Source organism: Lepisosteus platostomus, chromosome 6, assembly GCF_059453375.1.
Source record: "Lepisosteus platostomus isolate fLepPlt1 chromosome 6, fLepPlt1.hap1, whole genome shotgun sequence".
In the NCBI taxonomy this organism is placed as follows: domain Eukaryota; kingdom Metazoa; phylum Chordata; class Actinopteri; order Semionotiformes; family Lepisosteidae; genus Lepisosteus; species Lepisosteus platostomus.
This window is the reverse complement of record NC_142616.1, coordinates 54,275,306-54,292,556: the sequence shown is the minus strand read 5'-3', so window position 1 is coordinate 54,292,556 and position 17,251 is coordinate 54,275,306. Positions and strand designations below refer to the sequence as shown.

The window sequence follows — 17,251 nt, the reverse complement described above, 5'->3', positions numbered from 1 at the left end:
ATAATCATCCATTTTCGAATTCACTTATCTTGTAAAGTGTTGCAAGAGGAGCCGTAGCCCATCCCAGCATAAAATTGGTGCAAGACAGGATACACCCAGGACTGGACACTATTCTATCACAGGGCCCACAGAGACACAAACACGTACTCCCTGACACCAGGGTCAATTCTGATTGAACCCAGGGCCTCAGCACTAAAAAAAAACAGACATCAAAAACATTTAACCAGCCAAAAATCCATATCAATAATCTTACCTTACTTTAATAGATAATAAAACTAAACAGAATATTCAGAATTCCAGGTAGAGAGGGCTGCAATCTCTCTCTCTCTTTGGAGCTGAGTGTGTGATCAATATGGGTTTCTATTAATAAATTGATGTTTTCATATATTATCACTGAGGCAGTATTTAATCTACTGTGCACATTAAAATGTATAATAAACACACAGACTGTATATGCATACATATAGGTTATATATATATATGGTACAGATTGTGATAGACTTGTTTTTTAAAAGGCTGGTTTTGTCACTATGTTTAATTTTCCAAAAAATATATACTGCACTCATAATGTATCAATGTATTCTGATCCAAAAGTACCAGTTGTAGTTTTATACTGTATCAGTAACATCAGATATCTTGAAAATATTGCAAATCTAACCAAGGTACTGTATCTTTAGTTGAACAGGCATAGTGAACGTAGTCCTATTTCTGTTTCTTTTATAATTAACCAAGTGATCTATTTCACAATTTCTTAGCTTCACTTCCCATTTCTCATTATTGTCCACCAGTTATTACTGAATCACTTTTTGAAAAACTGAGAATGTTATCAATGCAGGAAGAATGTATATAAAGATCATACTTAAAACATTTCCATTTATACTAGGGTACTTATTTATACTTTCTTAAAAATAAATACTACATACTCTGGGTAAATTATTTTAAGAAGTATAGCTAAGTAAAAGCATGTTACCACATATACTGTATATGACTATTTATAGACATATTCGGTGCCTTAGCCCAGTGTTTTTCCAAAATGTGTATTTTTCAGCATAGAAACACAGCTTATGCTGCATGGTTTTAGTTTGAAACACAAATCACATATAGGAAACCACTGGTTGAGAACTGTGCATGATTTCCTGCACAATATGCACTTGTCAGACACATTTGCCATTTTTCATGCTACAAATACCACAGTGCCTATGGGGAGAATTAGGTCAGCTTTGCACTGCTGCTTGGCAAATCCGGGTCACAGTTGTCTAATGATATCTTGTATTCTCACTGGTAAGGACTAGACTGTACAGCTCAGCCTGTGACCTCTTGTGCCAGATGAACCACACAGGAACCCCATTCAGAAACACAGTGAGCAAAACAAATAGAAAACATGTTTAAAAATGATTGATATTTATTCAGTAACTCAATTATTAGAAGATTAAAAAAAATACATTAATTAGACCTTTGATAGTAAAAGTTCCAATACGCAACTAGAAGAGAGCAAGGGTACTTTCCAAGATACTTAATAAAGAGTGGAAGGCAGTTTTGGCCTTAGCCTGCAGGACAAAAAAGTCAGAATCTAACAATATTTTCCCAATTCTACCCTGCCACCTGAATTCAAACGTAGAAACCTCAGCTTTCAGTTGATCAACAAAATGGAAGAAAGAAAAGCTGATACTTTCATGCGGAATAACATTTAGTTACAGTATGAAACATTTAAAAAAGAAATGCGTTTTTACATATAAACACAAGAAATTAGACTATAAGAAAGTTTTCCTTTTAATATAAAGTTCGTTCTATATTCATTATCTGAAGAATACAAAAGGTACATTACACATTTTCCTAGACCTCAACATATATATCATATTTATATATGTTTTCTAACAGTTATTATACCCTAAATTGTGTTGCTTTGGGTGCTAAACACTACCTGGACTTCACCAAAAAACAAGTTACTGTACATACTGTACCAGTCTCATACTTCATCATACAACAAATTGGAAAGAAAGAGAAACCCAGCAGCATTTTATTATCTTTGAATTCTGCAGGTAGAAGACCCATAATGTTATCAGATGTAAAATATATGGTGTTGTTTTATACTTATACATGACTCACCATCGAACCTCAGCTCTGTAAGTCTGGTGTAAATAGTCTACACAATACGTTAATGCTGACCAGTACAGTTCATCCACAGTGTAACTGTGCCAATAAATAATGCCAGTCAACCTTCGCGAACATCCCATGTTCTTTAACTTGCTGTAGTTTCAAAAACATAAAAACAATATAATAATAATGATGCATTTTTCTTTTTGTGCAAGTTAAGGCTCTAAAAGATCCTGAGGAGACCAGTTTCCGTATACAAACGTCGCAAAGAAAGAACCTAAACACCATGTAGGGCCTGGTTTTAAACAGATTCCACCAGCTTCAAGAGAAAAAAAAGCAAAAACAATGGGATCACCACATCACTTGTATTAAGAAAACATTCAAACAGGCAGCTTGGCTGTGAACATGGCAGTTTGTGATAAATGTATCGCAATGCTTAATGAAATTGAAGAAAATGGAAGTGCAGAGAAGAGTGAAGTATTCTTTCCTTTCACCATTAGGAAAAATGAATGCATTTCATTTGCTTTACAAATGATCAGTAAAAGAGCTATTTTTCTTTTAGGAGCTACCCAAGAACAGGTTAAAGATGTAGAGTCTTGGAACTTGAAATAAATTAAACTGATGAAGTACATTTTTTTCCTTGTGTACAGTAAACACTTTTGACTTGTACAGAAGAAATAGCACAATGAGAAAAAAACATTTTTCTCCTCTGAAGACATCTTCATACAGTATATAGATAGATTAAATAAAGTGGGAAAATCTTAAATTAGTCAATGTTCATGCTTCTTATAGTCAATGCCATAATTGCAATGTGTTAGCTCCTTTTAATTTTGCAAACATAGTCAAACTTCAATGAAATACTCAACTCACATGCACAGCTACCACACATAATGGTAGCTATCAATATACCATAGTCAACTTTCATCTACCCAGTAGAAAACACTCAGAGTACAATGCAAGACTATTTTTAAAGTCTTTAGAAATTATGAAAGCGTTTTAGGCATCTGAGGACAAGGCATCCTTTCAGCGCAGGCAGAGATTCTCATTGATCTGCACTTGAATATAATACCTACATAGTTTTGCAATGGGGCTTTTTATGGAAGGTCATTTCAACTATATCTAGCCACCTGTTGGTGACACTGGAATAGTTAATGTACTTTTCTTGCACACTGTAAAACACTGTAATAGGTGGATCATGGCATTTCCAAAAACAGTGACAGGCAGCTTTGGGTATTCAATGAGTAACAATCAAACTTCTAAGCACTTACTATACAGAGAAAGTTATCCTTACTTACACTCGGCAGCTGTTTGCTGTTTACACAACACCTGCTCTAAGAGAGTGAAAAAGGAAACCTCCCTCTCAATTTATTTAATTAAATCTATAAAAAGCTAAATAAGTCATACAAAATATGCATATAAGAACATTTTATGAAAGCTGCTTTGGTAAGAACATATTAAAGATGTTTCAGTGCATTTCAGGTTCTGCAAGGAAACTCAAGATTAAATTTGAAGGTTTTTCAGTTTTGTGGTACTTTGTTTGAAGTCTAAACATAGGACCTATGTAGATCAGCAAGATTGGTTGGTAGTTTAAGTACATTTATGAGTCTTTATAATGCCACCTCCTCATTAAATTCAAAGTCCACTGTATATTTGTGTCATAATGTTGATCTCGCTGTGAAGGAGAGTGCTATTGTACTTAGTGCTGATAAAGTGGAGACTTTGGAAGCTGAACCAATGGCTTTTTGACCTGTAAGCAGAGAAAAGAGACCATTTTGGTTATACTTGTGAAGTTAGGTTGAACAAACAGCCACAACTTAAAACCTTATTAACTGAGACTGATGTGCACATTTTGAGAAATTAACTTCAACAAGTTAGGCAAGAACGGTGAATAAAAAAAGACATTTATTCATAAAAAAGTAGTTCTATTCATTAGAAATAATATAACAGGCAAAATTTTATGAGAATTGCAAGATGAAGTGGCCCTTCCTGTTCACTAGTCACCGTAATAACTGGATGAGTGAATAAGTACACTGCAGAAATGTTTTAACTTGATTTGCATGCAGAGTTAACAAGTGAGTTGTATTTGTTGAACAAAATATCTCAAAGTCGAGAGCGATATTTCTATTGGATTAAAAGGGATGCATTCAGAAACCTACTTGAACACAATGTAATAGGGCCGCTTAACCTTACTGGAAGTGCAGTTGCCTCTTATTAAATTGCAGAGAATTGCTGTGCATACCTGGAAATGTTGTCTATTTTGTGATATCAATTGTGGTTTGAAATGCACTCATAAATGCCCCTTCTTTCTAACCCTAAAATATAAAAATAGTGTTGCAGTTCCCCTTTAATTAGAGTTAGTTATTGAATCCTGAGATTGAACGAAAATGTGGAGTAGAATCAGCAGTACACCAGAAGCAGGATTAAGATCTGATCTACCGGACTGTATTCGCTGGTGCTCAAGAGTAAAGATCTGGACAGTAACTTCATTCTGGTATCAGACAATTTACCTGATATTCTGGGAATAGTTATCTGTTTACTGCTTCTCCCTTCACCTCCATCACTAAAAGGCTTGATTTGTATGATATACTCTTCATCACTAGGCAAGGAAAGTTCCACTGATGTTGTATTAGTTTCTACAACATTGGTGCTGCTTTGTTTGTTGCATTTGTATAGCACCTAAAAAGTTAAGGAGCAAAGTTTAACTGTTGAAAAGTTCAAGACAAAATGAAATACTGAGCAATTCAGAGAAGATAAAATTACACACTGTAACATGCAAACCTAACATGCAGATGTGTGTTATGAATGATATGTTAATCTTTGATCTGTTGGATATGAGCCCTCCAATTGTAGCTGAATTATGAATAGAGATGTACAGAGTACAATGTGAAACAACATATACTGTATACCTGGCTTTGAGAGGAATCTATTTTATGAAAAAAGCAAGTAATAGAAAACTATAATAGAACCAGCTTACCTTATATCCTGTGACTTCTGATTCATTCTCTAGAGCTTTAACATGTTCCCAGTTTAATATGACTTTGGAGTTTAACGTAATCCACATAACTTTCAAAGGTGGTTGACTAGGTGCTGGAAAACAGCAAAACCTATTTTATTGAAAATGCATAATAAAATAATAATGGAAAACATATTGAGTTAAAATCCAATTAATAAAACAAATAAAAGCTGATGAAAGAAGTAGTATATTAGATATAATGCTATAATAAAAAAAATGATAAGAGGCTTATAAAATTTGCTATGAGAAGTTGTTACTGAATCAATGTCATCACCACAATCATAGTTAAATTGATGACATCCATATGACTATAAGGTTACACTGAATTCAGAACCTCTTTGACATCTACTCTAACAACAAAATTCTTGGGGTAGAGATATGTTTCTGGCATCTTCAGCTTGGCTAATGGAGCTATGGAGTCCTGGAGCTATACAGACAATTCCTGGCAATACAGATTCTATTCCCAGTTTCTGCATTTAATATACATTAAAAAAAACCCTGAATGTATTTTCATATCCCCACTTTAATAGCATATTCTACAAAATGATAATAGAAGCAAGTGAAAAAAATAAACTATGCAAGTTAATCTTGTTTCTGCAACTGGTAGAGACCTGCTGGAGTTTTCATTTAATCATTTAATCAATCTATATTTTAAATGTTTTTTAGTCTTTCAAAACACAACTGGCATTGTTCTATCTATCTGTAACATTCAGAAATTCTGCAAACCCATACCTGCATTCATGTGACTATGATACATGTCATTGCTTAAGTTAATTCAAATAGTTCTGATTTGGTAAGAAGATTAATTTTTTCGATTTCAAAATTGTTTAGTGCTATGTTCAAAGCAGGAATTTGAGTTAAGGGGATGAAGAGCAATTCATTAGTTTTGAGATACAACACAGAAAAGGGAGAGAGAGGTCCACTGGGACCACTTTATAAAAAAAATGAAAAAAGATTTAAGTACGGCTGTGTTTGGTTTGTGGAATTAGATTTGTCACAAAATCTAAATTAAATGCAGTCAATGGCACCATCGTTGTTTCTGTTAAGAAGTAGTGGTTCCCACACTTGGGGAAAAAAGTACATTTTCATTATTGAGATGTGAAAAACAATCGCAAAGCAGACACTCACGTGGTTTTCTGGTGGTGACATTCACAATATTGCTGCTTGGTCCCACTCCTGCTGTGCTGTAAGCTTGCACAGTAATGTAATACAGAGTGTTTCCGTTCAATCCACGGATAACCTCAGATGTTCTGTTTCCCTGTGTCCTCACAACCCTTGCTGTCTCCTCCTTTTCTTTGCTTGCCCAGCATCTCAGCTATAAAGAAAGTTAGCAGAAGTAGTATTTTAACAGATTTTTATTAGAGTAATTCCTATAATTACCAAATGTTTAGACCCATGTCATATACGTTGTTTATAAATGTTGTCAGAATTATGAGAGTTCTACAATGCCCATGGCAGTCATGATACCCTTGTGTATCACTGTGTGTCATGAAGACGTCAATACAATGAAGAAAAAATATTGACAAGAAAGATTGTAATCTATTGGCTATTTACCCTGGCCATATCTAATCACTTTATGTTTAATAAACCACAGAAAATATATATTTGATTACTGAGCAACATAACCGTTATTTTGTACATAACTACCACAGCGCCTCATAGATTGAATCTTTCAATTTAGATGCACTCTATTAAAAAGCAATTACATTAAAGAAAGCCTCCCCTACTTTTAGCCAACAGTCTTTGGAGACTGAACTCAATATTTTGTCTGTTGATGCAGTGTATCGCTCTCCCATATGCCAATAGAGTCAACCTACTGTACATTTTTACTCAATTAGATGCTACGCTCGAAAATACATAATCAGCTGTTACTTCAAATTCCTGCTGTATAAACAGAAGAAACCACTGAGTCCCATAAATTATGAAACAGAATAAGACATAATGTTTCCTTTGGTACTCAATTATTAGTTTCCATTATTAGCAGAGCCTTATGGCACATCTTTCTCACACAGAGACATGTAGCTGCATGGAGACCTTCACTAGATAATGCAGTTAACTGCATGAAGATTGGCTGTTATGCACCACTTCGTTCTTACCTCATATCCCAAAACTCTTCTTCTGTTTGTGTTCCAGGGGATAGGTTTCCAGGAAACTTCAATTTCATAAGCAGAGAGGCTCTTCGCTCTCACTTTGTTTGGTGCCCTGCCAGGTTCTAGGTTAAAATAACAATAATTAATAAAAAACACTGTCGGGCTCAGTCAACCCTACAAGACAGCTGATCATCTGTTTGATCATGGATCAGTTTTAGTTTAGATGATCCAAAACTTTAAATGATAAGGGAAAGATTCAAGAAAAGACAAACGTACATTTTTTTTTTACAAAATAAGAAAGCTATCAATATTAAACAAGATCACTGCTGTTTAAAATACATGATTTAATTCAGAAAAAGGATGTAATTTTAAAGATCAAGAAATGAATCTGCAGTTATGCCACTATAGGGTTCTTGTTAAAATGAAAAAAAAAACAAGCGAGATAATTGGTTTTGAAACATTAATAAATACATTATACATTGACATAATGTGTGTTAATTTTTTAAGAAAACAACAGCATGTGCAAAGTCAGTTAAATCATAAATTTATATAGACATGGAAAATGTTTGTAATGGTTTAGCAATGTCTGCACCATTTCTATGGTTAATTACAATATACAGTAAGTACTAAACATGAATGATTACTATATATCAAGGTACTGGTATAGATTTACAGGGTATTAGGTAACATGATACTGATAATTGAATTTCTGAACAAGTTGCCACAAAAGAGGGAAAACTATTAGAAACTCAGTTATTACTTTTGCAGATGTTACAGTATGTACATAATAACTTTCTGTAATATGAAAGTAGATCAAGAGTTTACTGCCCATGCTGTAAACTGTGCTTTCAGATAGTTTTAGTTAAAAGATGTTCAGCTACAGTACCTTCTTCTGCAGAGAATATGGTGGTTGTGGATCCAAAGGGACCTTCTCCTTTGCTATTGTAAACTCCCACTTTAACTTCAAAAGGTGATAATGGTGGCATGCTTTCATCTTTGAAAACATATTTTGAGGCGTCAGCAGAAGGCACTACTGCTTTCATCCAGCTTGTAGCTCCTAGTGGTCTGAAGGCAACAACGTAGCCGAACTCTCTCCCATTCTGCAACTCATCGGGAACAGGCTGTGCGAAAAACAACAGCCATTAACTTCAGGTTTATTCTCCAAAAGGTTCCCACTAATTAATGGATTTGCATATTCCCTTTTAATCCAGAAAAATCTGAACTATTATATACAACTATTTTTGACAGTTTTATCTTTACACAATTTGAGGGAACATCAGGCAGCTTCTCAGAAAGGTCTCTCATTAAATCCTGTGGACACCTAGCTATCCTTTTGTTTTTAAATTGACCTGGGTATTTTAACATTTCCTTTCTTATTAATTATTTTTGTATTTAATCACCTGCCTAGGACATCCAACAAAGATATTCTTTATGAGCAACAGAAGGTGAAGCGCAGTAACAAGTCCTTTTTATAATTAAATCTAAAATGACTAAACGGTGAAGTGAATTTTGCTCCCAAAACTCTTCCCTACACTTAGTATAACCTCTAATTGCTAAATAGAGGGACTGCCACATGGAAGGGGTACATTATATCCTATTGCATAGATGAAAAACAAGTGTTGACACCAGTTAGCATTTTGCTGCCAATGTGACAAACTCTTAACGAACATGGCCATCCTTCTCAAGGCAGCTAACTGCCCAGACCTGCTAGACTGTCAGAATCCTTGATTTGATGTGACTTAAATGGCCCAACATAGTTCAAGTGTTGGTAGGTGGGGGGGTGGGGGGGAGGGGGAAGCTTAAAGCATATGCAAACACACACACACCAACATCTGCTGACAGAAGAGTTTCTGTTGTTACCTTAGTAGTCACTGTGTGTTAAAATGGTTTAAAATAAATTATGTATAATTTATAGTGGGCTCAACAAACAAGTATTTTTTGTTTCTAAGGAATTACAGTTTAATGGGATATACCAATTAAATTGTCAAATTCTGCCTATTCAAAATGAGGTATTTTTTCTACCAGCTGTGAATTAATAATTTCGGCAACCCCCTTTTCAGTTGCCATCCATGATAAATGATTGAGGCTGCTGAAAAAAAAGGAAACTGAAAGGAAAAAAAAGTCCTAAAAGGCCTTTGGAAAGTTGCTTGTAACTTTGGAAGAACCATTCAGTCTAATTAGATTATTAAACCTCAGAGGCACTTTCCTCTCCCCTTGGGCGATAATACCATTTATTGCTTCTCTTTCCTTAAAATGAAACTCCATATATTAAGTCTGACTGTAGTTATTAATCCTACAAAAGCCAAGATCTACAGAGAATAATGGGGTCTAGCTTTAATTCAAAGGGTAAAAGTATAATACAGTGGTCTTCTTACCTCCCAAGTGATCACTAATTCAGAGCGACTGCCGCCACCTCCACTTACATTAGACGGGGTGACCTTCGGAACTGGGAGAAGAGAAGCCTATTTTTAATCCTCTGTTAAACTCTGCTGAGTTTTGTTTTATTCATTCTCACTTTAAAAAGATAATCAATTTACAGTAGGTTTAAAGTGCAGTATGAATAACGGCAAATCAGCCTACACTTAAACCAACTGGTGTATGCAGAAGTGGCCCAGATTTAAATAGAGAATAACCTTCCTGCGTAACAGAAGAAGTCAGGCAGGAAAGTACAGTACAGCTGCAGAAGAGTATTTTATCTGGGCACTCATGAACAGTTTTCTTTCCCACAGATAATGCAGCCATGCAAAATTAGTGAACTAGGGAAAATGGTTATGTAGAAAACTACAGGGTTTGGTATTTGCATTGAAAATAGCTAGGCAAAGTATAAAACAAATGTGCACATGCTCATTTGTGGTGCTCTGCTTCATGATTAAAACAATCCTGGCTCTGGAACAACATGTTTTGAATACTGTTTAGCCCAAACAAGCTAGAAAAATCAGTTAGTGAATGAAAAAAAAACTCACGGGTCTCCTTACTCCTTGCTTTTCTTGAAGGTTTACTTGGTTCCCCAATCCCAACAGCATTGCTGGCTACCACCCGGAACTCATACTCAACCCATGGGTTTAGGTCTACCACTGTGGCCCTCAATTGTCTGCCTCCTATGACTTCAGGAACTGAGGAGAAACCACAAGAGATGCACTTACTGGCTGGCCTACTCTGTTTGAAATACCGATGTAAGAAAAAGATAAGCAGGAAGGTGCTTCAGACATCAGCGTTAAAAAAATGCTCTTGACATCTGTCACAATATGCACTTATATAGACGTATACTGTAACTGGACAGAATACACAGATGCATTAGTTGCAGAGAAACTACAAGGTAGTTGGAAGTTTGCCTCATGATGAGTTAGGCAGGAGCAGTCATTCTAAATGCTTGCTGTTACAGAAAGGGATTCCTGTTATGTGAGGTTAGCCTCCAATTCAAGTATTATGTAAATTATTGCTGTAATTATGATACAATAAAATAAATAATGGCATATATGATACTTTGTATACTTCTAAACATTTTAGTAGAAGATTTCAATTAAGATGTACTTCTGTGTGCAGTTTGCATATTTTTCTCGGGTTTATGTGGACTTTTGCCAGCTGCCCTGGTTTCCTGCCACCTTCCAAAGACATGCTTGTTAGGTTAACTGATGTCTCTTAATTGTGTGTTTGCCCTGTAACAGTGTCCATGTGCTTTGTATGCTGGATAGGTTCCCAAAACACTGAACAGGAATATAAAGTTGCTTTCTGACAACAGGCTGAATATCAACTATAAACTATATGTATATTTTAAAAGGTAACAGAGTACAATCTTTTTAATTATTATATTATATTTAGTTGCATATAGTTTGGATGAAAAAAAGCATCCTTAAGGAAGAAAGAACCTAATTTCTTTGTCACATCTAGTGAATGCTGGTTTCAGGCCCTTCTAAATTTAGTGCCTACCTGTTGTGACAGCCTGCCAGCCCACAGAGAATGGAGTTCTTGCCTGGATGGTATAAATGGTAATTGGACTGTGATTATCAGGGCCTGGCCTCCAGGAAAGCACAGCTGTCGTATCAGTGATTTCTTCTACTCTTATGCTTTCTGGTGGACCCGGTGGACCTAAAACACAGAGAACAGTGAAGCTAACAATAGTTGTAAAAATACGGAAGAGTGCTCTCATTATTAATTGATGCCTCCAGCCCATGTATACAGCTGGTAAAATATGTTTTATTACATTATTAATCATAACCATTTACAGCTCATATTTCTTTGTAAATATAAAAGCACTTTTGGCAGGTTTCACAAAGAACTGATGGTAAGTGTAGCCCCCACCAAAGTGAAGTATAGCAGGCATTATGCAGCGACAGGCTTACTGCAGAGCACATCAGGTTAAGAAGCGAGAAATTAAGGGGATAAAACCCTTACTCTTATGAATAATGACAAAAGATCTTTGTTGACAAATTGTTGGAATCTTGGTTTAAGCTCTAATCCATAGGACAAAACCTCCTACAGCACCATGTCTTCATCACCATACTGGGGCACTGGCTTGGATTTACAGATCAAAGAGAACCACCAACCGGTGAACCAACATACAGTTCTACCACTTACATACAGTAGCAATCTTGTTATCCTTCAAGTTCCCCACGCCAGTATTGATAAGATCCACCTTTGCTTAATGTATGGATGATAACAGAATGCAAGGTGGTAAGACTGTTATATACTGTATTTGGCATTTATAGTAGTCTATTTCTCATTCATTTAATGAAGTTATATGGGAGATACTGTATAACTGTCTACCAGTTTTTGACAAATTCCTCAAACTTCTAACAATGAATAACAATTACAATTAATAATGTTCTGTAAGTGATCTATTTATATCACAGAATCAGAATATGTAAATTTGTGGATAAATAATTCTAGCTGACCTTATAAAACAACTTAAAAATGAATGAAAAAGAGCATATGGACAACATATTGAATCTATATATTTAATTTTCTTTTTCTTTTTCTTTTTCCCGTTTACAACCACTTTTGTGCAATATATGCCAGGGACCTGTGCAATACATTTATATTTATATTTATATCTATGGTTACATCTATATTTATATTCATACGTGTGATACGATTTTCTGTGTACTGTTCTGTTCTAGTTTCCTCTTGTGTGTCCGGACTGTGAGTAACTCTTGTATTGTATTGTATGTATTGTACTATTAGTATATAATTCGTTACACTGTGGCTGTGTTGTGTGTGTTAAGCTGCTGTTGCACTGCAATTTCCCTCACGGGATCAATAAAGTATCTATCTATCTTAATTAATTTTGGAAATATATTTAATAATTGTTCTCCACTTCCTAAAACTGAAAGCTAGTATACTGTATGTGATCCATTTCTAAGCCAGCAAAGGATTTGTACGTGGTATCAGCAGTACTTCTCTGTAAGTACAAAAAACAATAGCAGGCACAAAAAACACATATAAATAAAATGTATACATTACCTCTGACAATAAGATCAGCCCCAGCAGAAATGCTGTCAACATTTGTCTGCACCACGCAGGTATATTTCCCAGAATCCCTCAGCTGTACATTTCGAATCATAATATCTCCTGCAGAGTGCTGCTAACAATAGAAACAAAGAGAAAATGTAAATGGAATTATTTCTTATTTGTAGTTTATTTCACATAAACCTTCTTTTTTCACCATGGACAAAGAGAACTTTAAAAACGATATACTGTACAAACCAGAAAACCAAAGCTTTTGATATAACATGATGGTAGCTTTCAGAACAATTCAAAATCGCTTATTCTCAGTTGCTGTTTATATATTTGTGCATAAATATTATGTGCTTGTCCTTAATTCTTTGCAGTGAAGTGCATTAAGTTTAGACATATTGAACTTAACCATATTTAGTTATTTAATAATCATATTTCACATGTGCATTTCTGTACTGCATTGCATCAAGTAATTTAATTGCTTTATGCACATGGAATGTACTGTAAACGTCTTGGCATTACCTGTAGATTAATTTCTACATTCATTTTAACAGGTTCAGTACACAAAGGATCTCAGAAAGATTACTGTTCTTAAGTTATATTTTTAAATTGTAAAAGAAAGTTTGAGCGCTGTGGTATCAACACTTATATTTTCAAAGAACATTCTTTGCCCTTTTGTATTTCTAATATTGGTTACCAATCTGTCTCCTCTCTTAATCAGGGCAAAGCATAAGAGTGTCAAATGCAATAATAAACTAAACCTGGCCAAGGCAGTACGATTAACAAGATTCACTAGGTTTCAATTAAGAATTGCATAAAAGGAATTTATTGGGAAAGGGGGATAATTTATTATGGCAATGGAAAGTCTAAAATCCCAACTAAAGGTTTCAGTTGCAAATCCCCAAACCATTGTAATTTCTGCAGTGAATTAATGATGATAACCTTCCACACCACAGTAAAGAAAAAATACAATTTAAATGCTTTGTTTTATTTTGGTACACACACATACATACTGTATATATGACCCTTTTCTAATCCCTACAACAATATATATGATTATTACAGAAGGGAAGGTAGATGTGAAAGAAGGTATTATAGTACTTATCTAGTAGAAATACACCTGCTTTTTATTTTCTTCTATTTTCCAATTGCAATGTGACTGTTTTCCTGATAAGCTTTCCTCTAACTTCAGAGTCATAAATAAAATAGTAGTAATTTACTACATGGCAAAATTTGTTCCACTCTGTATATTCATTATGCATCACACTGTTTCTGTTACCATACAGTATGTGCTGTGCTTTGACAACCACAAGGTAATATTACAGAAATTGGATGAAGTCTATTACATTTACCTGGCAAGACTATCAAAACTGTATGAGGGAAATTGCTAAACAGAATAGCAAGCAAACACAACAGAAGGCTTCATATACTTACACCACCAACTTTTTCAAAGTAACCTCTATGGCTTCCAAAATTAATGGGCTGCCCATTGAAGAACCATGTGAATTTAATATCAAGAGATGGATCATGCAACACCTGGCACTGAAGAACTATGCTTTCTCCAACTGTAACATCCATACTAGAAGGAGGTACAGTAATAACAGTTGGATCTAAAAAACAAAGGAAACAAGTTAGCATGTGTATTTCAATCAAAGTCACAGACTAATAACACAGCAAACTAAATGCAAATCTTTCACATGGTAGTTTAGGGTGTGAAAAGTCAGACGTAAAATTTAGTTTATTCTAAAATCCAGTTACAGTATGAGTCGAAGGTTTACTGGTGATGGTGTCTGCATTATTTACAAAACTAACCCAGGTACACAAAGACATGTTTCCTCCCTGAATTAAAGGAAATAACATATTTAAGGAAAAAATAAATTAAACTTGCTCCACTTACACAAAGGGTTTTTCCAGAAAATGTTGGAACGGAGGTAAAAAAAAATGTATGCACTGTACATCTATTCTATGCACAGAAAGAACATGATAACTGTAGGTGTCACTGTTACCACACATTTAAGCCTTTATTTAGTATTAAAATGTATAATACTTTTATACATTTAAAACATCTACAACCCTGTTAAAGGATTTTTTAAAGTTTAAAGTAAGAATATTTGCTTGATTTTTCATTGGCGGAATGACAATCTTAATGTTCTTTTGTTTTCAGCCTTACATTGGGTAACTGTAGTCTGCACCATAAAAGTGTCTCTGCTCTTATAAAGCAGGATGCATTTTTTCCCTTTTGGTGGAGCTGCAGGACACATGCTATAAACATTCTGAAAACAGAAAACAATTTAATCACTTTTTAGGCTAAACAATGAATGTTCATAGGTAATATTTATTCTGGTAATTTAACACACAAACACAAGCAGAACATAGCTCAGGTGAACTGGGAAACTTAACATTTACACTTTCTTTTCAAAAAATTAACTGGAAAATGCCTCAAATTATAAAGTTTAGCTGTGTTTTTCCCTCACCCCATGTTCAACATGTTTAGCTGACATGTAATTTTCATTTTATTGTTCCAAAATTGCTGTCTATTTAAACATAAGAAAATGGTCACACGGCAAACTGTAATCTTTGACACACAGATAAAAAAAAACTACCATCCCCAAAGTAGTTCCTGACATGTGCAACTCATAATGATGATCAACACTAAAGGTGGCAACTTCCCAACCCTCTGAGTAAAAATGAGAAGCCCAAGTGAGCTCTAAAAGGTGGGGCAATGACTTTGTTTGCCAATATCAGTTAAATCCTGCAGACTCAGACAGTTCATGCCATGAATAGTTATAACATCTTCCTATGTTTCCCTACTGTACTTCCACTCTGCCATTATGGCAACAATATGTGTTTTCTGTAGACTGGAGACGTTCATCGATTTCTCTTGACGTTTGTCTACTCAGCTCACCTATTTCAGGGTAACTCCTCATGGTATGGGAGGGTACATTTCTACTCTTTATCTAAAAAAAAACAAATTTCTTGCATCCACAAATTCTGCATCTGCTTATCAAAACAATATGACAACCTAAAAAAACAAACAAAACAAAAATGGGTTGCACAGAGATGTGAGAAGTCACAGCACAGTTCAATGAGTTCATTTAACAGACAAGCCCTTATTGATAGCACTGCAAAACCATGCTTTGAGGGCCTTTTGCTATCCAATTACAACCTGGCTAACCTAATGTGTTATCATAAATGTCAAGACAAACACAGAAAACATATTTAATCACAGAATGTAAAATTGCATTCATGGTATGGGAATATCTTTAAGCACCTGCCAAATGCATTCTCTAATATCCAGCTGAATATCACAAACCAGTCACAGAGTCAAACATTAGGATGAATGCCCTATGATCTAGCATTGCAGAATAGACACAGATGGAAACTTCAAATTTGAAATGTCACTAATAGTAAACCTAACAACCTAACCTTAACCTAAAAACAATGAAAAAGTCAAATAAATGCAAAGATTCCACTAAATCTGTAATGGTACTAGGACTTAAACCACATATGCATTGTTCACAAAGGTCTAGTTTCACTGATTCTCTAACCCTAACCCTAGCCTGAAAGATTTGTATATTATGAAAATGGTTGGTGCTTCAGGTTTAGACTATATCATTGAATGTGACTGAGCAAAAAGTAAGTATAAAAAGTCTAATCTATGGAAAAAACGTTATTCAGACATCTTTTGGAAATGCTGCATGAAGACTTTTCGTGACCTGACCCTTTAAATGTCTTTAGGTTCAATCTTTGCAATTTGTTTTGCCAATTTGTTTTAATGAAGAGAATTAAGCAATTTAAAATTGCAGGATGCACACAAATGCACACTTTTGATTAAGTGCTTAGAAATGCAGTAGATAGGCTAATGCTGATAATGTCCATCCGTTGACCCATTTTATAACTGCTTTATCAGATACAGGGTCGCAAGGCAAGCAATGGGCACAGGGCAGGATACATCCTGAATGGGATGTCAGTCCATCGCAGACACATAGACACAAACACACCCATACTCACACTACAGTCAATTTTCTCAGGAAACAATTAACCCAGTAGTGTGTATTTGTATTATGGAAGGAAAGCACAATTCGGGGAGAACATAAAAAACTCCATGCAGACAGCAAACTAGGTCCGGAATTGAACACAGGGCCCCAGATCATCATAATGTCATTAATACTATATATAATAAATATATAAAAAAACTAAAAGATTCCATTAAACCTATATGAATACTTGGACCCACACCTGGACCTATACCACATCCATATTGTTTATAAAGGTTTTGTTTCTCTGACTCATTGGCTGTCATCTGCCACTGAGGTTACCACCTATTCCATAAACTTCCCTCAGGAAGATAACATCAGTCCATTAAAACCAGAACCAGTCTATTGTCTTGTTTGTGTATGATAATGCATATGTAGAATGTTTTTATTGCACCAAGTACACCAGAGTAAATTCCTTGTACTATACATGAAATGTACTTGGTGAATAAATGTGATTCTGATTCTAATCCTAATTCAGATTATCTATCTTTAACCTTGCCTGCTAGATTACAATGCTACGAAAATGGTTTGCACTGCAATTTTTAACCATATCAGTGGTTTTT

General features: G+C 34.9%; 1 protein-coding gene across 5 annotated transcripts in view; it reads right to left on the bottom strand.

The window, feature by feature from the left end:
- Nucleotides 1-1,382: 1,382 nt before the first annotated feature.
- Nucleotides 1,383-17,251, bottom strand: part of LOC148661897 (contactin-4-like) — a 328,736-nt gene continuing 312,867 nt past the window's right edge. For 3 of the 5 annotated variants that reach the window (XM_088636370.1, XM_088636368.1, XM_088636369.1), the window contains exons 13-23: nt 14,086-14,261; nt 12,658-12,778; nt 11,125-11,283; nt 10,161-10,310; nt 9,573-9,643; nt 8,084-8,318; nt 7,204-7,319; nt 6,236-6,422; nt 5,069-5,181; nt 4,602-4,770; nt 1,383-3,841 (exon numbers count right to left, since the gene is read on the bottom strand). In XM_088636370.1, coding sequence (XP_088492496.1) covers nt 3,750-3,841; nt 4,602-4,770; nt 5,069-5,181; nt 6,236-6,422; nt 7,204-7,319; nt 8,084-8,318; nt 9,573-9,643; nt 10,161-10,310; nt 11,125-11,283; nt 12,658-12,778; nt 14,086-14,261 — 1,589 coding nt within the window. In that variant the 3' untranslated portion in view covers nt 1,383-3,749. The remainder of the gene's footprint in view (nt 3,842-4,601; nt 4,771-5,068; nt 5,182-6,235; nt 6,423-7,203; nt 7,320-8,083; nt 8,319-9,572; nt 9,644-10,160; nt 10,311-11,124; nt 11,284-12,657; nt 12,779-14,085; nt 14,262-17,251) is intronic. The other 2 variants (XM_088636372.1, XM_088636371.1) reach the window with 2 other exon arrangements.